At 41.8% G+C, this 22,774-nt stretch overlaps 1 protein-coding gene across 1 annotated transcript in view; it reads right to left on the bottom strand.

Moving 5' to 3' along the window:
* The window catches only part of LOC140191644 (regulator of G-protein signaling 22-like), a 151,057-nt gene that overhangs the window by 31,444 nt on the left and 96,839 nt on the right, over positions 1-22,774 (bottom strand). Inside the window, exons 15-19 of the mRNA XM_072249277.1 lie at positions 19,783-19,977; positions 17,576-17,662; positions 11,300-11,475; positions 9,452-9,614; positions 7,814-7,972 (exon numbers count right to left, since the gene is read on the bottom strand). Coding sequence (XP_072105378.1) covers positions 7,814-7,972; positions 9,452-9,614; positions 11,300-11,475; positions 17,576-17,662; positions 19,783-19,977 — 780 coding nt within the window. The remainder of the gene's footprint in view (positions 1-7,813; positions 7,973-9,451; positions 9,615-11,299; positions 11,476-17,575; positions 17,663-19,782; positions 19,978-22,774) is intronic.

The following is a 22,774-nucleotide window of genomic DNA, read 5'->3' as shown; positions in this document are numbered from 1 at the left end:
TATGTTGTGCACCTTGGTCTGGAGGAAAGTTGCTTTGTTTGACGGTATACATGTATAAGGTTGAAATGACAATAAACTTGAACTTCACTTGGAGTAGTCATCGGACAGTGCAGTAGGAGGATATTCAGTCCAGTGTGTCTATGCCAGCTCTTTGAAAGAGTTAAGTAAGTGGCTTTTGCCCTTGCTTCACAGGAAGAAAATGACTAGCTTAGAAAGGCAGCATGTAAGGCCAAAAGGCTTCATTCCAAGCTCTATAATTTCATGACTCGAAGAGCATTTCTTAATCCAATCACCACATGCCATGAAAGATGATCCTCCAAATTTCTCATTTACAATTCAAGTACTAACCTCCACGGTATCAATGAACCAATCACAATTCACTCTCCATATAAAATTCTAACATTAGCCCCAATGAATATCAGCAAGGTTTCAAAGTCTCGTATCCCCAATATCCAGCTAGAATTCCACAATGTGATTCAGAAGCTCTATACCACATTTGATACATCCAGTGCTGTCTGGTCCAATGAAGTATTTACCTCACTTCCCTTCTTCTGTATTCATGATGGGAGGAAAATTAACTTTGGCCACAGGTATAAGAGCTAGATACTTTCCTTACTAAATGCTTTGCTGAATGTTTTACTCAAATGCCTCTGTATGTAAACCCATTTTCTCTTTTATTTTTCAGTGCAATCCCACTTAAATATTAAAGTAAGATTAGCTTTATTTGTCACATGTGCATTGAAACATACAATGAAATGCACCGTTTGAATCAAATTAAATCAGCGAGGACTGTGCTGGGGCAGCCTGCAAGTGTTGCTATGCTACTGGCACCAACATAGAACCACCACAATTTCCTAATCCTAACTTGGAAGTCTTTGGAATATGGGAGAAAACGGAAGCACCTGGAGGAAACCCACGTGGTCACGGGGAGAATGTACAAACCTCTGACAGACAGTGGCAGAATTCAACTGAGGTCAGTGATTGCTGGTGCTATAAAGCGTTGTGCTAACTGCTAAGCACATTTCTGTCAGTTTCTACAGCAGACTTATACGGTTTTCACACTCAATTGTGAATTTAACAGTAATTTTAAAAATTAATTCAAGATGCTATATATCTGAAATTAAAATTGTGATGCTTAACCAGCATCTGTGGGAAAAGAAGGTGAGTTAACATTTCAGGTCAATGTCTTTTGAGCGTATGAATTCCGATGAAGAGTAATGAACATGAATGTTAATTCTGCTTTCTCCATAGGAATAGCCTGACCTGCTTGGTATTTTCAGCACTTGCTGTTTATATTTGAAAGCTGCATGTCCATGTTCGATACCTCCATCGGATGTCCATGTGAGCAGAAGATGTGAGGGCTGGTGAGTCAGTGGTCCTGGAGTTCAGCGCCCCAGCATCGGCTGGTCCGGTGGGGGGCGGGGCAGGGGAGACAACAGTGAAGGTCAAAGCCCAAAAGTTGATTGGAAGTCCAGAATTCAATGCTTGATGGCCAAAAGCTGGAGACTGGAGACTAGAGGCCCAGGGTTGCAGGGCTGTCCATGTGTGTATGGGTGGGTGGGAGGGAGGAAAGGGGCTTGCTTTGCTGTTGTTTTGTTGTTTGGGATGTTGTCTTTTGTCGTGTTCTGTGTTGTTCTGCTAAGCATAGCGGGCATGCTATCGAGTTCAAGTTCACGTTAAGCTTATTGTAATTAGCTTGCCTATAAAAAGCATTCATCCCATGTTTTATTGTTTTACAACATTGAATCACAGTGGATTTAGTTTGGCTTTTTTGACGCGGATCAACAGAAAAAGACTCTTTCATACGAAGTGAAAACAGATCTCTACAAGGTGATCTAAACTAACCACAAACATAAAACACAAAATAATTGATTGCACAAGTATTCACCTCCTTTAATATGACACACCAAATCATCGCTGGTGCAGCCAATTGGTTTTAGAAGTCACATAATTAGTTAAATAGAGATCACCTGTGTGCAGTCAAGGTGTTTCAATTGTTTGTGGTAAAAAATACACCTGTATCTGGAAGGTCCAACTGCTGATGAGTGGGGCTGTGGGAGTTTTGCGGAGAGGAGATTGAGTGTGTGTTGGAAGCAGTGGGTCGAGATGGCTGACTGGAAAATGGCAGAGAGAGAGAACGTCAAGGAAAGTGCCAAGCTGTTGAAGGAAGTTTTTGGTGAGAGTGGAAGTGATCTAGAGATGGAGGTTGGTGGGAAAGAGGAATGGAATGGAAAGAGGAAGAAAAGAAAGCAGGGGTACGGGATATCAGAGTCTGAGGAGTCAGCGGATGATCAAAACAGGACAGCAAAACAATGGAAAGAAGATGAGATTAAAGCAATTATAAAACTAAGTGAAGTCGGGGCATCTTTTGGTGATTGGAACCCAATTCATTTGACGAAGATGCTCAACAAAATTGTAGGCGAGATTAAAAGAGCAAAGATTTTACGAAATGGATCGCTATTAGTGATTTGTCGGGACAGTGCTCAGCAAGGTAAAGTGATAAGATTAAGTAAAATAGATGGCAAAGAAGTACAATGCTCAATACCCAACAATAGAAAGTGGACTAGAGGAGTTATTTCGGGGATACCAACAAAAGTTACTATGGATGAGATTAAACAGAACATAAAAGGAGCAAAAATTATTGAGGCCAAATGTTTGAAAGTTACAAGAAACGGGAAAAAGTGTGACAGTTTATCGATAATGATTAACTTTGATGAAGAGAGATTGCCGACTAACGTTTACTTACAGTATATGTGTTTTGCAGTTAGAATATGTATACCACCACCTTTAAGATGCTATAAATGTCAGAAATTCGGGCATATTGCGGCGGTCTGCAGAGGGAAACAAAGATGTAGGAGATGCGCTGGAGAACACGAATATGGGAAACGTGAAGCAGGAGCTAGGCTGAAATGCTGCAATTGTGGCGAGGAACACAGCGCAGCTTATCGAGGGTGCATTTATAGCAAGAAAGCGGCTGAGATACAATATGTAAAAGTAACTCAAGGAATCAGTTATGCAGAGGCAGTGAAAGAATTTGATGAAAAAAGGCTGTCAAGCAAACAAATAAAGGGAATAATAAACTGGTGAATTGTGAGGGCTGTAATATGAAAAATAAGGATACACTATTAATGAGTAGAAAGGATTTCATGCTTTTTATGGTGGATGCAATTAATTGTTCAGCGCAAACAAGCAAAAGAGCTGAGTAAATTAAAATTATAGTCAAGTCTTCAGAAAAGTATCTTGGTATTAAAGGGATTAGGTGGGAAGAAGTCAAAGAAACGCTGAATGGAGGATCCAACAATTCACAGGGAGGGGAGATGGAATCTTAATGGCAGTATATTTATCACAAATGATCAAGAATTTAAGAAATGTTTCAGAACTTAAGGAAAATCCTCAGATTTTATGGTTGAAGCCCAGGGTAAATGTGCAGAACTCCAACAACAAATAGAAGTACCTGACAAGAACAACTGTGAGTTGGAATGAGATTGGAAAATGGAGGAAATTATTACAAAAGGAAAAGGAATTTGTTGCAAAGTGAATTATCTACATTCAGATTATAAAATGAAAGCATGGAAGCAAATGAAGGAGAACTCCAAGGCCTCAGTAAACAACTGCAGTCTACGATCCAAGAAAAGGAAAACCTGAAAAAGCAGATAGACTTGGAAAAACAGCAATTTTAAAAGTATAACATGCAATAATTACTATTCTTTAACAAGACGATTTTAGTCTTACAAGTGATGTAGATGAAATCAATGTAATTGAGGTAATGTAACTACATGAAAACGTGACAAAATCAGGGAAGAATAGCAGTTTGCAGCATTATCTAATGAGCGCATTAAGCATTCACGAGGAATTGCAACTACAGAGTGATGCTAATAGAGAACTGCGGGCTGAACTAGATTGTCTAAAGTAGAGAACTCCAGGACGTATTTGGTTGGAACACAAGAAGTCTAGCAGGTGGCGGTAATGCACTGAAAACTGGTTGCCAACCTCCATAAAACAAAAAAGAAGAAGAAGAAGGTCCAACTGCTGGTGAGACAGTATCCTGGCAAAAACTACACCAAGAAGATAAAAGAATACTCCAAGCAACTCTGCAGAAAGGTTATTGAAAAGCACAAGTCAGGAGATAGATACAAGAACAAGTCCAAGTCACTGAATATCCCTTGGAGTGCAGTTAAGTCAATCATCAAGAAATGGAAAGAATATGGCACAGCTGAATCGGCCTAGAGCAGGCCGTCCTCAAAAACTGAGTGACCATGCAAGAAGGGAATTGGCAAGGGAGGCCACTAAGAGACCTGTATCAACTCTGGAGGAGTTACAAGCTCTGTAGAAACTTGAGATGGGAGAAACTGTGCAGACAACTGTTATCCAGCTGCTACAGCAGTCACAGCTTTATGGGAGCATGGCAAAGAGAAAGACACTTTTGACAAAAACTCACATGAAATCTTGGCTAGAGTTCGCAAAAGGCATGTGGGGAAACTCTGATGTCAACTGAAAGAAGGTTTCATCGTCTGATGAGACCAAAGGTGAGCTTTTCAGCCATCTGACTAAACCCTATGCTTGGTGTAACACCACAAATCATTGAAACACGCCATCCCTACCGTGAGGCACGGTGGTGGCCGCATCATGCTGTGAGGATGCTTCACTGCAGTAGGCCCTGGAAGGCTTGTGAAGGTAGACGGTAAACCGAATGCAGCAAAATACAGGTAAATCCTGGAAAGAGACCTGATACAGTCTGCAAGAGAACTGTGACTTGGGAGAAGATTTGTTTTCCAGCAAGACAATGACCCCAAGCATAAAGCCAAAGCTGCACAGGAATGGCATAAAAACAACAACAGTTAATGTCCTGGAGTGGCCAAGTCAGAGTCCAGACCTCAATTTGATTGAGAATTTGCGGCTGGACTTGAAAAGGGCTGTTCACTCATGATCCCCATGTAATCTCACAGTTTGAACAGTCTTGTTAAGAGGGAATGGGGAAAGATTTCAGTGTCCTGATGTGCAAAGCTGATGGAGACCTATCCACACAGACTCAAGGCTGTAATGGCTGCCAAAGGTGCATCTACTAAATACTGACTTGAAGGGGGTGAGTTATTATGCAGTCAATTATTTTGTGTTTAATAATTGTAATAAATTTAGACCAATTTTTAGAGATTTCTTTTCACTTTTACATGGAAGAGTCTAGTTTGTTGATCAGTGTCAAAAAAAAGCTGAATTAAATCCACTGTGATTCAATATCGTAAAACAATAAAACAAGAAAACTTCCAAGGGGGTTGAATATGCTTTATGGGCACCATACATGGATACTGCCAAGCAAAACAACGTTCTTCCAAACCAAGGTGCACAACACAGTATGTATAACTCACACACAACACATAAAATAACATTACCACAAATAATAAAGTACATTTGCATCACGTGTAAAGAGGTATAACGCTACTGGCACTTCATTCGTGGTGAGACCTGGGTGGTGGCAGGGAGTTCAGTTGTCTCTCGGCCGAGGGGAAGGAGCTGTTTTGCATTCTAACAGTGCTTGTCCTAATGCTATGGTACCTCCTGTCAGATGGTAGGGGGTCAAAGAGACTGTTGGGCAGATGAGATAGATCATTTGCAATGCATATGCAGCACTCCTGATAAGTATCTTAGATGAGTGGAACAGGGACTCCGTTAATCCCCCTCAGCAGTCCTCACAATCTTTTGTAGGGTGTTGTGATTTGATGCTTTTCAATTCCAGTACCAGTGATGCAGCAAGTCAGGATACTCAATAGAGCTCCTGTAAAAATTGGTTAGAATGGTGGAGCGGGGAGCCTCATTTGCCTCAATCTCCACTGGAAGAGGAAATGCTGCCGTGCTCTCTTCACTAAAGAGGTGGTGTTGAGGGATCAGTTAAGATTATGTGCACTGCCAGAAACTCGTAGTTTCTAACTCTCTCCACAGCGGAGCTGTTTCTGTGCAGTGAGAAGTGACCAGCCTGCACCTCCCTGAAGCCTACAATCAACTCTTTAGTCTTGTCCACATTGAGACTCAAGTTGGTGTGCTCGCACCATTCTACCAGCGGCCCTACCTCTTCTCTGTAGGTGGTCTCCTCATCATTGTTGATGAGGCCAACCACTGTTGCGTCATTAGCGAACTTGATGATTCAGTTTGAGCTGGATCTAGCAGTATAGTCATGCGTCAGCATTGTGAACAGCAGTGGGCTGAGCACACAGCTGCTCATTGTGATGGAGTTACAGATGTTTCTGCCAACATGGACTGACTGTGGCCTTTCTGTCAAGAAGTCCAAGATCCAGTTACAGAAAGGAGTGTTGAAACAAGGACAGTTTACCCAACAGCTTCTGAGGGATGATCATACTAAACACTGAGGTAAAGTTGTTAAACAATATCTTGCATGTAAGATGCCATTTTCCAGGTGGGACAAGATGGAGTGGAGTGTAGAGGTTATGGCATCATCAGTGCACTGATTTGAGCAATAAGAAAACTGGAAACAGTACAATCTAGCAGGAAGATGGGATTTAATGTGATCCATAACCAGCTGCTCAAAGCACTTCATTATTGTTGAGGTCAGTGTCACTGGACGGTAGTCGTTAACGAGGGTTACTGTCACTCTCTTCTATCTGGGATGATAGTGGACTGTTTCAGAGAGATGTTGAAGATGTCTGTTGGAACCTCAGTTGACTGGGTTACACAGTCCCTCAGCACCCGACCAGGTATGCTATTAGGCCCCCCGGCTTTACGTGAGTTGACACTTGACACTGGTTAGAGTCTTTCTTACATCAGCTGTTGTGAGACAGGGTGCCTGCTCCTCGGGGGAGTGGGGGAGAGAGTTCTGTGCATCAAACGGAGCTAAAAGATATTCAGCATATCAGGAAGAGAAGCGTCATGATTGTTGACACGCAAGTGAATTTGTACCCTGTCATTGTCTGAATGCCCTGCGACATGCGCCTCGTGTCTCATGTTGTAAATTTCCTGTTTTGCCTTCCTGATGGTGCGGGAAAGAACAGCTCTTCTGACCTGAGAGCCAGGAGGGATGAATCGAATGGACAAGGAAATCATGGATGGAGTGATCTCTGCAGAAAGCGTAGAGAGGGGGGTGGGGAGGTAAAGGTGCCTTTAGTGGTAGGATCCTGTTGAAACTGGACACATCGCCTGCTTAGAAGATGCTATGTTGGCGATGGAATATGTGGTAACGTTTCTGGGCTGCCCCCAGCATATCCTTAGGACTTTACTAAGGATATTACTTTGACTTTGAAGGTTGTGTTGGTTGTTAACACAGATGATGCATTTCACTGTATGTTTCAATGTACATGTGATAAATGAATGAATCGGAATCTGGCCTGGAGTCAATTTCACTGCTGCCCGTAAGGAGTTTGTATATTCTCTCCATCAACATGTAGGTTTCCTCCACGTGCTCCAGTTTCCACCCACATTCCAAAGAGGTATGGGTTAGGAAGTTGTTAGCATGCTAAATTGACGCCAGAAGCATAGTGAAACTTAAGGGCTGCCCCCAGCATATCCCTGGACTTTGTTCGTTGTTGATGCAAACAGTGCCTTTCACTGTATGTTTTGATGTACACATGATAGTTAAATAATTTACTTTAGAAATTCACACACAGTTCATGTGACTTTTTTGGTTAACTGATCACCTATATAATTAATTTTTCTTCCAACGATGTTCTTCCAATAATGCTCTATCATTGCAAGTGATGCATGCCAAATATGACAAAGGTTTAGCTTGCATGTTTGGCAAAGGTTTACAAATGCTTTACATTTGATACAGCCTGCTTTAAGAAGAAGGTCAAGCCCAGGATTACCGTACTTGTTTGTGGCTCTTCTCAAGGAACTCCGGTGAAGCCAAGAATTTGGGCAGCCACTTTCTTTCCAAGCGTGCTTTTGCATAATTTTGTAGTTCAGTGCCAACCAGTAAAGACAACTGATCATGCAGCAACTTGTATTGACCTCCAGCCAGCATCACCACCTAGGGAACAAAACCAAATTTATAAGCACTAGAAATGCTGGAAATCCAGAGCAACACACTCAGAATTCTGGAGCAACTCAGCAGGTCAGGCAGCATCTATGGAGAGGAATAAACAGTTGACATTTTGAGCTGAAACCCATCATCCAGAATGGAAAGGAAGGTGCAGAATTTATGGCAGTTTGGTGTCTGATTTTCTTATGTTAAAATTGAAAGAGTCAACTGTATATTTATCCCTCCTATTGCATTCCTAATACTTCAAATACAATAAATTATTCAAAATTGTTTAGTAAAGATGAGTTACCTCTTAATGCTTCCATTAATGATTTTAATAAACTCATCATTATATATTATAGTGTATGCATTTGGTAAGATTTTGTTCTAAAGCAGGAAAATGTACAAGAGCATCCTTCAAACTGCTACTAAGTAAGCACATGATTTTAAGTAAACACGATTCTTTAGCCAGAGGGTGCTGAAACTGTGGAATTCATTGCCACTGACATCTGTGAAGGCCAAGATACTGGGCATACTTAAAGTAGAAACTGCTCGGTTCTTGATTCAGGTTTATTATCACCGCATATGTCATAAAATTTGTAGAAGTCTTCAGCACATGTAAAAACAAAATTCTGTAAAGCAAAGATGCTTTCAAAAATAATGAAATGAAAAACTTTAAAATAAAAAAATACTGTGAAGAGCAGTGAACAGAAAAAAAACTAAATCAAATCAATATCTGTTGTGACCAGTCTGTGCCTTTAAAACTGCATCAGTTCTGTTAGGTACATATCTTGCTGTTTTATAACAAAATTGGCTGGTAGGTTGTTGCAAGCATCTTGGAGAACTTGCCATGGTTCTGCAGACTCTGGCTGTCTCGCTTGCTTATATCTCTCCAGGTAATCCCAGCCAGCCTTGATGATGTTAAGATCAGGGCTCTATGGAGGCCTTCCATATATTAACAAATCTATGGTGCCTAAGACTTTGGCACAGTACTGTATATCTTATGGTCCTGTATTTAATGATTCAAGCCAATTCTGTCATTCATTGCTGATTTTACCTCCAATTTTTTTTTCAGGACACATCCTTTGACAGCTTTTCTATCAGAAAACTGTTAATGTAGGTCCCAAAAAGGTCATTTGACTTTTAGCCCAGATTATCTTAAAGGAAATAATTTCTTTGTGTCTACCATTCAAAGGTTAATTTTTGACTGCTTCACCACCTTTGATTTTTCAGAAGGGGGGAGGGAGAAAGGGAGAGGGATATATATATATATATATATATATATATATATAAAATATAGAGAGAGAGACTCACTCTCTCTCACCCTCTCTCTATTTACTAATAATAAATTTACCTTGAACCTGTCGAGGAAGTTAGAAAATCTTAAATTTAAATCCTAACTTTGGCAAAGAGGAAAGGCTGCCATTTTCAGCTATGTTAAACCACAAAACGAAGATTTAACTTTGCACTAAGTATTCAGAACATTACCTCCTCCTGTTGTGATTTTGTTGCTGGGCTGCTCGGTCCAAAGAAATACTTATAATTCAGATATTTTTTGATAATCTCTTTGGACTTGTTAGCTTTATTTTCCTTCTCATCTTTGGGTATCTTTCTATATTTCTCAATGTCCAACCAGCAATTGAGATCCATGCTGTGGGAAAGGAAAGATTAAAGATTTGCTGTATTTGTCACATGTACATCGAAACATAGAGTTTGCATCAAATCAAATCAACGAGGATGGTGCTGGGGGCAGCCCACAAATGTCACCAACAGAGATTGCCCCTCGCATAACCTGTGCATCTTTGAAATGTGGGAGGAAACTGGAGCACCTGGAGGAAATCCACATGGTCACAGGTAGAACATGCAAACTCCTTACAGACAGTGGCAGGAATTGGAGCCCGATCAGTGACCACTGGTGTTGTAAAGTGATTGCGCTAACCTCTATGCTACAATGTCACCCTTTTTAAACGTTCTAACTTTGGTCAGCGGCACTGTTAATACAAACTATTTATATCAGAATTAATAATAGATATTATACAGTAAATACATCAAAATAAATTAAAAAGTGCTACTAATGTATTTACAACAGATTAGCATTTTAGTTATAATCATAGTGTCAAGATTCATGTGTACTTATCGCATACACATTGAAACATGCAGGGAAATGTGTAGCGATGGTTTTGGGGACAATGTGGGGATTTAGGGTTCTGGTTAAGGGACAGGGATGAGGGACAGTTAGGTGTCAGGGGATAGTGAATGAACAGCCAGCAGCAGGAGCTGATGTTTGGGTCAAACTCTAGCCACAGTTCAATGTCACAGCTGCCTCATGTACCCTCACTGGTCCAAGATCCTGCAGCCTCCTCCCTCATCAGACCTCAAGTTTACCATTGCCATACAGATACATACAGCAGGTACAAGTTCCATGAGCATTAGCTTCTTGCAGCAACAGTTTAGTCCATTACAAGCATAACAAACAGAAGTTAATATTAACATAAATTATACATAGCTTGCATGATAAATACAGAGAATGGCACCAGTGCAAGTTGAGAGAGAAAAGAAATATAGTCTGAGGTAGCGTTAGGGTTAGTCAATTCAAGAACCTGGAGTCAGTGGCAAAGAAGCTGTTGTTGAAAACTGAGGTATGGGTCTTCAGGATCCTGTACTACCTGCCTGATGGCAGCATCGAGAAGAGGGCATGGTATGGATAGTAGTTGTCCGTGCTGATGGATGTTGCCTCCATGAGCCATTGCCTCTTTAGATGTCCTCAATCACCTCCACCAACTCTGTCCTGGACACAACTTGTCGATGACTTGAGGCCTTCACTTAACCTTGAGGGTTCTGATTCCTTCCCATCCCAGCTGACTGGTGCTCTGATGTGTCATCCTCTCAGTTCTTGCACCAACAAGCACTGACTGCCCTGCTCTTTGACGTACAACTGATCAGTTTTACTTGGCATGCTTATTGATGGCATAATTCTGGCTGGCAGACAATTCCAATGCCATGGCTTTTCCAAAGTGGTGATCTGAGAGTAGATTAAAAGGTTGGCAAAACATTATGGTCTACAGGGCTTATACAGTGCTGTATTCTATGGTCGATGTTCTATAAAACTTCTCAAATGGTTTGCATGTAATTCACTGGGCAGATGGGATTTACATCAGGATGAGCAGGAAGATGTCTTGATCTTGTACAATGTTGTTCCAAATTAGCTAAAGTTATGTTTTCCCTATATAAAAGGACGGTTAGCACAAAATTCTGAAACCCACATAGAAAATATTACATTGTGCAGCTTTCCTTTGTGGTTGTCCCTTCATCATGGAAAGAGTCATGTGCACTTACCCTGCTAAGTTCTCTCTCAGGTACTCCTGGAAGTTCTCAAGTAGCAAGCGATTCCGAACCAGTCCTTCAAATGTGTAATCACGGAATTCCTCAGGAACCATCTGCCAAATGCTTGAACTTTTAAGATCCTCTGGAGAGTCCATGTGACTTGCTGAACGGACTGGAGAAGGGAAGTCCTAGGACAAGGAATAACAAGGTTAAACTGGCGGATACAGCCAGTGACCGAAAACAACAAAGCTCTTGTAAAGTTCCTGGCATATCTGCAACAAATTGTCAACCTGAATCTTTTATGTCATAACTTGGATTATGTAAACCTCTGGACAGAAGTTGTGGCTGAAAGAAAACGTGGGAATAATTTGCTGGAATCACCAAGCTCAGAAGGGGAATATTTGACATTTTCATCAGCACGACAATGCGCTGGGGTAAGCCACATTCAAAATACATTCACTGATCACGTGGAATTGAACAATTTTGTTTTCATGTTGTTGTAACTGTGTCCAAAAGGTTTTCCCTGGGATGATGTTTAATATGTAGAAGCAATGGTGTTTCAGTTTCTGTATAAACCTTTGTTGGACATGTGGTGGTTCAGACGTAGGCAATTTTGGGGTGAATAAAGAATCACTCAATAGTAGAATCATGTGGCATGGTTCTCATTGGCTAGAAAGATACACTCAGCGGCCACTTTATTAGGTACACCTGTATGCCCGTTAATGCAATATCTAATCAGTCAATCACATGGCAACAACTCAATGCATAAAAGCATGCAGACATGGTCAAGAGGTTCAGTTGTTGTTTGGTCTGAACGACTGAACCTCTTGACCATGTGTATGGGCCACAGCAGCAGAAGACCACAAGCATATAGTCAGTGACCACTTTATAAGGTAGAGGATGACTACCGAGTGTCATTCAAGGGAAAGCTCACCCTGACTTCATCTTGGTTGACTCCTCCACATTTTGGATTAGGAATTTTCTTGTTTGTCTCTTTAAGCAAAAGACAGATTTAGGTCTGGGACAAGTTGGGTCTCTTGAGATGTAATTCTTGCAGCTCGGATAATTAGGACATCTGTACTGTCGTCAGTCTGGCTCATCCATAAATAGTTAATTCAACATATTGCAACCATAAGTTCATGGTGAACCTAATTGTCTACAAACATGAGCAGGCAGCATTAGTCCCTGCTGTAGCTCTGGCATCCTGCAGACTGATTAATACGTCTGACATTGTGTGGGACAACATGGAATCAGGCAAAACACAATAGGCCACTCTTGAGTCCGACTGTTATTGAAGCCACTGTAATGGAAGAGCTATGCCATGAAGTTGCACAACTCTGTTGCTAACTCTCATTTGGAAGTTCCACTTGCAAAACCCTTGTCCAAGGTGAGACAAGGATGGTGTGTCACTTGCTGCCAGGAGCCCAAATAGTGCCAGGTACAGACCAATACATCTGGTGTAATTTCAACAACCAAAGCTTGCTTTTATAAATACCATTATGTAATGCTTTCTAATTCCAGTTTCTACCTCCTCTCAACCCAAATAAAGCAGAAGTCTTGGCCTGAAGCTTGCGGAGAGCAGATCACCATTCACACACGTTGAAGTGCACGATAGCTTCTACCTTAACCCCTATGCAAACAATGATGTAATCTTGCAGAGGTTTAACAAGGCAGCAAACCCTTTTACATGCGTGAGACCAAAATAAACCCCAACAGTCAATAAAGCCTTTATCTCCGTATCTGGAGACAAGAGACCTGTCCTGTGTGGGTGTGTTTTGTTGTCTGTTGTGTTCTGTGTTGTTCTGCCAAACATTGTGTTCATGCTATGTTGGCTCCAGAATGTGTAGCTGCCCGTAGCACATACTTGGGTTGTGCTGGTTGTTCATACAAATGACGCATTTCACTATTGTCTTCGATTTACATGTGATAAATAAATCTGAAGCTAAAATCTGAATCTTCAGTTGCCTTAATTGTCAAGTGTATTAATGATCAAATTTATTGAACCTCTGACATTCAGAGACGTACAAGAACTATTAACCGTTAGTAACTTTAGATCTTAATTCATCTAAACAGAAAAAAAATATAAAAGAATTCAAAACAATTTTGGAAAAGCCGACAAAAAGTGGTAGATACAGCCCAGTCCGTCACAGGAAAAGGTCTCCTCACCATTGAGCACACCTACAAGCAGATCTACAAAAGACCTTAATACTCCCAGTCACAGCTTCTGGTTACCTTAATTTTAGTCAGTCACAACACTTGTACCAGATTAAAACTTCAGCCTTAGGAACACCAGTGCACCCTAAATACTGAGCTTGTGTTGGCACAGATTAGCGCTCTGGTCTAGTTCAGGTTCAAGTTCAGGAACAGTTATTACCCTTCAATAATCAGGCTCCTGAACCAGTGTGGGTAACTTCACTTATCTCAACACTGAACTGATTCTACAACCTGAAGACTGACTTTAAAGGACTCAGTATTATTTGTTTATTAAATATTATCCTACAACAATCAGGCCCATGAAGTTCAAGTTCAAATTCAAGTTTAATTCAACTATACATGAGTACCCATGAATACAGCCAAACAAAACAGTGTTACTCTGGGGCCAAGATGCAAAACACAGTACCAATAGTCATACACAGCACAAGGTACACATAGCACACATAATATGGAAGTATCCTTCTAGCTCTGACTCCTCATCTTTTTATCTCCAGTCCTGATGAAGGGTCTCGGCCCAAAACATCGACTGTACTCTTTTGCATAGATGCTGCCTGGCCTGCTGAGTTCCTCCAGCATTTTGTGTGTGTGTTGCTTGGATTTCCAGCACCCGCAGATTTTCTCTTCTTCGCGATTTAAGTGACATTGATTGTGGAATGATTGTTTATTCCAGGTGAGCTGATTTGAGTATCTCAGAACAGCTGATCTCCTGGGGTTTTCATGTGCACAGTCTTGATAGCAGGGGTTCCCAACATGGGGTCCACGGACCCCTCAGTTAACGGTAGGGATCAATGGGATAAGAAAGGTTGGGAGTTTACAGAGCATGGTGTGAGAAACAAAAAAATATCCAGTGGGTGACAGTTCTGAGGGTGTAAACACCTTGTTAATCAGAGAGCTCAGAGGAGAATGGCCAGACTGATTCAAGCTGACAGAAAGTGACAGTAACTCAGCTAACCACACATTACAACAGTGGTGTGCAGAACAGCATCTCTGAGTACACAACATGTTGAACCTTAAAGTGGATGGGCTATAGCAACAGAAGACCACGGACATACACTGAGTAGCCACTTTAAGTACTCGAGATACCTTATAAAGTGGCCACTGAGGGTATCTTAGTGATAGTAAATCTGATTCTGGTTATCTGAAACACGTATCTTGAGCTGCTATGGATTCCGGATGAACGTCAGAAGTACAAAACTGGAGAAAGCCATTTTGGCTCTTGTACCCTCTCCACTATTCATGGCTGAATTCCAACCTTAGCACCACTTTCATGCAATAACCCCATTCGTTAACAAAGTCAGTCCTTGGTACCCCTGGGTTTATTACTGCCTACAAAATGCCTGAATCTGGGCATTCTTACAAGCACAGTATGCTATTTTTTCACAGAAAATATTAATGATAATTAATAATAATATAATGTTGTGGCTTTATAAGGCATTGGCCAGACCACACTTGCGGTACTCTGAGCAATCTTGGGTCCAATTATCTGAGAAAATGTGCTGACATTGGCAAAGGTCTAGTGGAAGTTCAGGAAAATGATCCTGGGCATGAAAGGGTTAATGTATGAGGAGTGTTTGATGGCTCTGGGCCTGTGCTTGGTGGAGTTTAGAAAAATGAGGGGGAATCTCATTGAAACCTATCAAATACCAAAAGGCCTAGATAGAGTGGGTATATCTTATAGAGGGGAAATTTGGAGCCAGAGGGCACAGCCTCAGAATAGGGTGGCGAATCTGTGGAATTAATTTCCATAGATGGATGTGGAGACTAAGTCATTGGGTATATTTAAAGTGGAGGTTGGTAAGTTCTTGATTAGTCAGGGCGTCAAAGGTTATAGGGAGAAGGCAAGAGAATGGAGTTGATAGAATGTTGAAGCAGATTTAGAAACATAGAAAACCTACAGCACAATACAGGCCCTTCAGCTGTGCCGAACATGTCCTTACCTTAGAACTACCTAGGCTTACCCATAGCCCTCTATTTTTCTAAGCTCCATTTATCCATCCAGGGGTCTCTTAAAAGACCGTATCGTATCTGCCTCCACCACCACTGCCAGCAGCCCCTTCCACATACTCATCACTGTCTGAATAAAACAACTTACCCCTGATTTCTCCTCTGTGCAGCTTCCAAGCAACTTAAAACTGTGCCCCCTCATGCTAGATTTGATGGGTTGAATGGCCTAATTCTGCTTCTAGGTCTTATGATCTTACGACACTTATTCATGAACAATCAGGAAGAAACCTAATGTACCCAAAGAGAAAATTCTTACAGCATTTTCTCTTTCTATTAAATATTTTTATATATTAAAGAAAGAAGTCAAGGGAGACATTAGGGATACTGGAGGAGCCCGGTGTGTCAGAGAAGCTGGCTTTGGTTACTGAGGAGCTGATCTGGCTGCAGACCACGTTGCTGCCTGCTATCTCAGAAGCATCGAAGTTGGTGCAGTATAACTGTGGGAGATTGTCTCAGACATTTCACTTGCAATCGCAAGACTCTGTTGGACAGTGATAATGCAAGTTGCCGCAGGCCTGTTACCCTTGTCTGGTGGAAGGGACAGACGAGATGGGAGCTGTTCTCGGTTATAGCGAGGACTAGACCTCAAGCCTTGGGTGGGCTTGCTTGCTGCTGCAGACCAGGTGAGAGACATGGAAGCGCTACAGCGTAGTGTCCGTGCTCGGCTGGATCCTGACCTCTCCTGTAGGTGCTGCCCTCCCATGTTCAAGTGGTGGAATGACAGGCTGGATTACACACAGCTGGGAGACTGTACCATCAAATCCCAGACATTGTTGCTCAGGGTCTTGCTATATATTTGATTTTTTTTTCAAGTGAACATGATTCATTGCTCATTATTTTGAATTATGTTACTCGCTATTTTGAAGTTTGCTTGCTATTTTGAATGTGTTGTTCCCTTGGGGGCCAAGGTGCACTGTTTCATTCAGCTGTATCTATGTATGCTTTGAATGATAAATAAACTTGATTTGATTTAGCTTCTGGCACTATCTAGTTTAAAAAGCTATGCATTAAAAAAGTAAAATAGTGTTTTGCGTTAGAAACAACTCAAAGCATTCATTCCCAATAATATCCCAGCTTTAGACGATGAGAAAGACAACCCACACGTTATTCACCAGAAACTATTTGGAATTGAAAGATAATTACTTCTATTGCTTTTTGCTTCTGTTCAGAAATAAGAAGCAAATTGCTTTCACAGAAATGATGTAAATGCTCAGAATACAATATTAATGGTAAGACTCTTGGCAGTGTGGAGGATCAGAGGGATTTTGGGGTCTGAGTCCATAGGGCACTCAAAGCTGCTGCACAGGTTGACTCTGTGGTTAAGAAGGCGTACGGTGTATTGGCCTTCATCAATCATGGAATTGAGTTCAAGAGCGGAGAGGTAATGTTACAGCTGTATAGAACCATGGTCAGACCCCACTTGGAGTACTGTGCTCAATTCTGATCACCTGACTACAGGAAGGATGTGGAAACTATAGAAAGAGTGCAGAGGAGATTTACAAGGATATTGCCTGGATTGGACAGCATGCTTTACAAGAATAGGTTGAGTGAACTTGGCCTTTTCTCCTTGGAGCAACGGAGGATGTGAGGTGACCTGACAGAGGTGTATAAGATAATGAGAGGCATTGATCATGTTGATAGTCAGATGCTTTTTCCCAGGGCTGAAATGGCTAACATGAGAGGGCACAGTTTTAAGGTGCTTGGAAGTAGGTACAGAGGGGATGTCAGGGGTAAGTTTTTTACACAGAGTGGTGAGTGCGTGGAATGGGCTACTGATGACTGTAGTGGAGGCAGATACAAATGGGTCTTTTAAGAGACTCCTGGATAGGTACATGGAGCTTAGAAAAATAGAGGGCTATGGATAACCCTAGATAATTTCTAAAGTATTGTCGGCCGAAGGGCCTGTTTTGTGCTGTAGGTTGTCTATGTTTCTATGCTTCTAGGTCAGTAAGTATCTGTGAAGAACGAAAAGTTTCAAGTCATTAACTTCCATTGGTGAATATATCTGGAACTTTCCATATTTACTTCTGAATTCTAGCACCTTCAGGGTTTTGCTTATGATTTAATTACCTTGTGGGGGAAATGTCTCCTCTGCAGGGCCCGAAGTTTTTTGCAATATTTTGAATCTAAATGCCGAGTCTCTCTTATTATGTCCACCTATAAGATAAAGGAGCTTCACTTAATATCAATGATTACTGAAACAGTAACAGCAGATCTATAGGATGAGAGAGTCAATAAGCTCCTGGCTGATCTGAACTTGATCTTGAGCTCACTTTCCTGCCTATTCTCGGGGACCCTGATACCTCACTGGCCAAGTTCATCCACTGTATGTTTACTTCAATATAATCAGCTCTCCAGGATGGAGAATTCCAAAGAGTTATAACCATAAAAAGGGAGATTGTCCTTACCTCCACCTTAAATGACTGATTCTATATTCTAAGTAAGAGACTCAAAGAAAGAATCAGAATTGGGTTTATTATCTCTGACATACATTTCGCAGAAGGTTGTAAGTTCAGTAGACTCCTTACGGGCACTAGCTTCCCCACTGTTGAGGACATCTTCAAAAGGCGATGCCTGACGTCATTAAGGTCTCCAGCACCCAGGACACGCCCCCTTCTCATTACTATCATCAGGGAGGAGGTACAGGAACCCAAAGGCATACACTCAACACTTCACTGGTGCTGCAGAGCAACAGATTCCATGACATATGTCAGTGGTAATTTGATTCTGAAATGTGTTGCTTTCTGGCAGTACATAATGTATGATTTGTAAGGGCATCAAAGGTTCAGGGGAGAAGGCTGGAGAATGGGGTTGAGAGGGATAATAAATCAGCCAGGATTGAATATCGAAGCAGTGCTCAGAGAAAGGGCAGTGTTCTGGCCCCTGCACCCGTAGCACGCAGGCCCACTGGTATGTGGACACGCCGTGGTGCTCACCAACTATATCGCCAGCGATCAGTAGATAGCCTCACTGCCTTGTGGGCAGCCTCGGGCGAGACTAAGTCTATGGGTGTAAATCTAGACAGCAAATCCAGAGCGAAGCCCCTAAAGTGGCTGGATGTCATTGACCAGTTAGCCTGACCTCAGTGGTTAGGAAGATATTGGAGTCAATTGTTAAGGAAGAGGTTATGGAGTACTTGGTGATACAGGACAGATAGGACAAAGTCAGCATGGTCTCCTTAAAGGAAAATATTTTCTGACAAACCTGTTGCAATTCTTTCAGGAGATTACACGTAGGATAGATAAAGGGGATGCAGTGTTTGTTGTATATTTGGACTTTCAGAAAGCCTTTGACAAGGTGCCGCACATGAGGCTGTTTACCAAGTTAAGGGCCCACAGTATTACAGGAAAATTACTGGCATGGTTAGACCATTGGCTGATTGGTAGGAGGCAGCGAGTGGGGATAAAAGGATCTTTTTCTGGTTGGCTGCCAGTGACTAGTGGTGTTTTGCAGTGGTCAGTGTTGGGACTGCTTTTTTTAATGCTGCATATCATATCAATGATTTAGATGATGGAATAGATGGCTTTGTTGCCAAGTTTGCAGATGATACAAAGATTGGTGGAGGGGCAGGTAGTGTTGAGGAAACAGGAAGGCTGCAGAAAAACTTAGACAGATTAGGAGAATGGGCAAGATAGTGGCAAATAAAATACAATGTTGGAAAATGCATGGTCACGCACTTTGGTAGTAGAAATAAATGTGTGGACTATTTTCTAAATGGGGAGAAAATCCAAAAAAAATCTGAGAAGCAAAGGGACCTGGGAGTCCGCATGCAGATATTTTCTGCTTTCTGTTCCTTCTCCAGGACCTGGGCCTCAATACCCCCTTGTGCAACTGGATCCTAGATTTCCTCTCTCATAGACCCTAGTCAGTTCGGATCGGCAAAAACATCTCCTCCACAATCTCCTTCAGCCCAGGGAGAGGTCAGAGGAGAATGGCCAGATTGATTCAAGCTGACAGGAGGGCAACAGTAACTCAAATAATGTCTCATTACAACAGTGGTATGCAGAAGAGCATCTCTGAATGCACAACATGTCAAACCTTCAAGTGGATGGGCTACAACATGGGAAGACCACAAACATATTCACAGTGGCTACTTTATTGGGCACTGGAATATTCAGTGGCCACTACAGATACATAAAGTGGTCACTGAGTGTATCCCTGATAGAGAAGGAACAGGATGTACTAATATATGCAAAGATCCATAGATTATGCATGATTTTAAATTATGTACCATTCTCAGCAGTCTAATTTAAAATGATGATAGTGTATTGCTTTACCTTTTGATATTTTGAGGTGTCCATTTCAAGCATTTTGACCCAAGGTACCAGTAACAAGATGAGTATATGCTCCTCTAGCTGATCAAACAGCTCTTCAAAGGGTGGTTCCAGTTTATTGTAGATGCTTTTCTGATTCTCGATATCTAATTTGACATCTGCGGGGGCCCCTTCAACCGTGTAGGTGGCAAAAATGAACTGTAGCAGGAGGATGGATCATAAAAAAGATTCAGCGTGTAGTTCGAGATGTCCAAGCTGTCCGTCAGAGTTTCACGTACAAAATGCTGGAGAAACTCAACAGGTCAGGCAGTATCTATGGTAAGGAATAAAACACTGATGTTTTGGACCAAACTCTTCATCAGGACTGGGTCTCGGACCGAAATGTCAACTTGATATTCCTCTCCGTAAATGTTGCCGGACCTGCTGAATTCCTTCAGCATTCTGTGTGTGTTATTCAGCATTTCCAGCATATGGAGAATCTCTTGTGCTTATCAGCTACAATTTCCACCATTTCCTAACATTACAAACTTTCTTCCCATTATACTCCAGGACTGAAGAAGAATAAACCTCAAAGCCTGGCAGTGCACTTGAGTAAAATCATTCAAAACATGGAAGACTTCTAAACTTCCAAGGATATAGATAAATGGATAGTGTGTCACAGTCTGGGGATATGGATAAATGGATGGTGTGTCACAGTCTGGGGATATGGATAAATGGATGATGTGTCACAGTCTGGGGATATAGATAAATGGATGGTGTGTCACAGTCTGGGGATATGGATAAATGGATGGTGTGTCACAGTCTAGGGATATGGATAAATGGATGTTATGTCACAGTCTGGGGATATGGATAAATGGATGTTATGTCACAGTCTGGGGATATGGATAAATGGATGGTGTATCACAGTCTGGGGATATGGATAAATAGATGGTATGTCACAGTCTGGGGATATGGATAAATGGATGGTGTGTCACAGTCTGGGGATATGGATAAATGGATGGTATGTCACAGTCTGGGGATATGGATAAATGGATGGTATGTCACAGTCTGGGGATATGGATAAATGGATGTTATGTCACAGTCTGGGGATATGGATAAATGGATGGTGTGTCACAGTCTGGGGATATGGATAAATGGATGGTATGTCACAGTCTGGGGATATGGATAAATGGATGGTATGTCACAGTCTGGGGATATGGATAAATGGATGATGTGTCACAGTCTGGGGATATGGATAAATGGATGGTATGTCACAGTCTGGGGATATGGATAAATGGATGATGTGTCACAGTTTGGGGATATGGATAAATGGATGTTATGTCACAGTCTGGGGATATGGATAAATGGATGGTGTGTCACAGTCTGGGGATATGGATAAATAGATGGTATGTCAGTCTGGGGATATGGATAAATGGATGGTATGTCACAGTCTGGGGATATGGATAAATGGATGATGTGTCACAGTTTGGGGATATGGATAAATGGATGTTATGTCACAGTCTGGGGATATGGATAAATGGATGGTATGTCACAGTCTGGGGATATGGATAAATGGATGTTATGTCACAGTCTGGGGATATGGATAAATGGATGGTATGTCACAGTCTGGGGATATGGATAAATAGATGGTATGTCACAGTCTGGGGATATGGATAAATGGATGATGTGTCACAGTCTGGGGATATGGATAAATGGATGTTATGTCACAGTCTGGGGATATGGATAAATGGATGGTGTGTCACAGTCTGGGGATATGGATAAATGGATGGTGTGTCACAGTCTGGGGATATGGATAAATGGATGATGTGTCACAGTCTGGGGATATGGATAAATGGATGGTGTGTCACAGTCTGGGGATATGGATGTATAGATGGTATGTCACAGTCTGGGGAGACCTTTCGCTCTAATTGGGATTGAATGGTCTAAATGAACATAGCAGTAATGAGCGATCTGATGGTTTCCATAGCAACCATCACGCTGACCAGAGTCATGAGTAGCCTTCAGTTCACTTCAGCAGTCCTGTTTTCTGTGCTAGTGCAGAGGAGCAGAGGAGACTCTCTACAGGATGGGCTCTTGGTGTGCATCTGTTGAAGAAGTTTACTTGTCTCATAAAACCTCAGAACCAGTATCTGGTTTAATATCACAGGTATATGTTGTGAACGGTGTTTTGTGGCAGCAGTACATTGCAATACATAAAGAATCTATAAAGTACAATAAAAAATTTACAGTGTGTATAGTAAATTAAATAAGCAGTATGAAAGACAGCAAAATAGTGAAGTAATCTTCATAGACCATTCGGAAATGTAATGGAGGAGGGGAAGAAGCTGTTCCTAAAATGTTGAGTGTGTGTCTTCAGGCTCCTGTACCTCCTCCCTGAAGGAGGCAACTTGAAGAGTGCATGCCCTGGGCACCGGGAGTCCTCAATGATGGAACTTTGAAGGACGCACTCTGTAATGGCCAGTTGTCAAAGAACCCCAGAAAATAGCTCATAAAAATCCTAAGCTGAAGGCATTGTGGAAGAAGTGGCACAGATGTATGACAACATGATAATCACGATAACATACTGCATCGGTTCTCTAGCAATAAGAACAGTAGCAAAGTGGAGACGCGGCTTCACTGCCCACCACTGTCTGTAAGGAGTTTGTACGTTCTCCCCGTGACCCCGTGGGTTCCGACTTTCTCCCACATCCCATTGACATACCGGTTAGTGGGTTAATTGGTGACATGGGTGTAACTGGGTGGCGTGGGCTCACTGGGCCAGGAGGGACTGTTACAGTGCTGTATCTCAAAATAAATAGACAGACAGATAAACCAGACCTGACCAAACCAAACCAGGGGTCTGTAGAGATCTGCCATTTTGCCTCAGTCCCCTGTTTTGGTGTATATACTCAGTTAACAGTTCATCCCAAACACTTTATGAGGTTTAGCTATAAATTATTACATCTTGCACTGTATAAAGTTCATGAGGTTTTAATTTCCTCTCAAGGTACAAGAT

This window comes from Mobula birostris, chromosome 1 (genome assembly GCF_030028105.1).
Source record: "Mobula birostris isolate sMobBir1 chromosome 1, sMobBir1.hap1, whole genome shotgun sequence".
Taxonomy (NCBI): Eukaryota; Metazoa; Chordata; class Chondrichthyes; order Myliobatiformes; family Myliobatidae; genus Mobula; species Mobula birostris.
The sequence above is the reverse complement of the archived record's forward strand: the minus strand, read 5'-3'. Positions and strand labels throughout refer to the sequence as shown.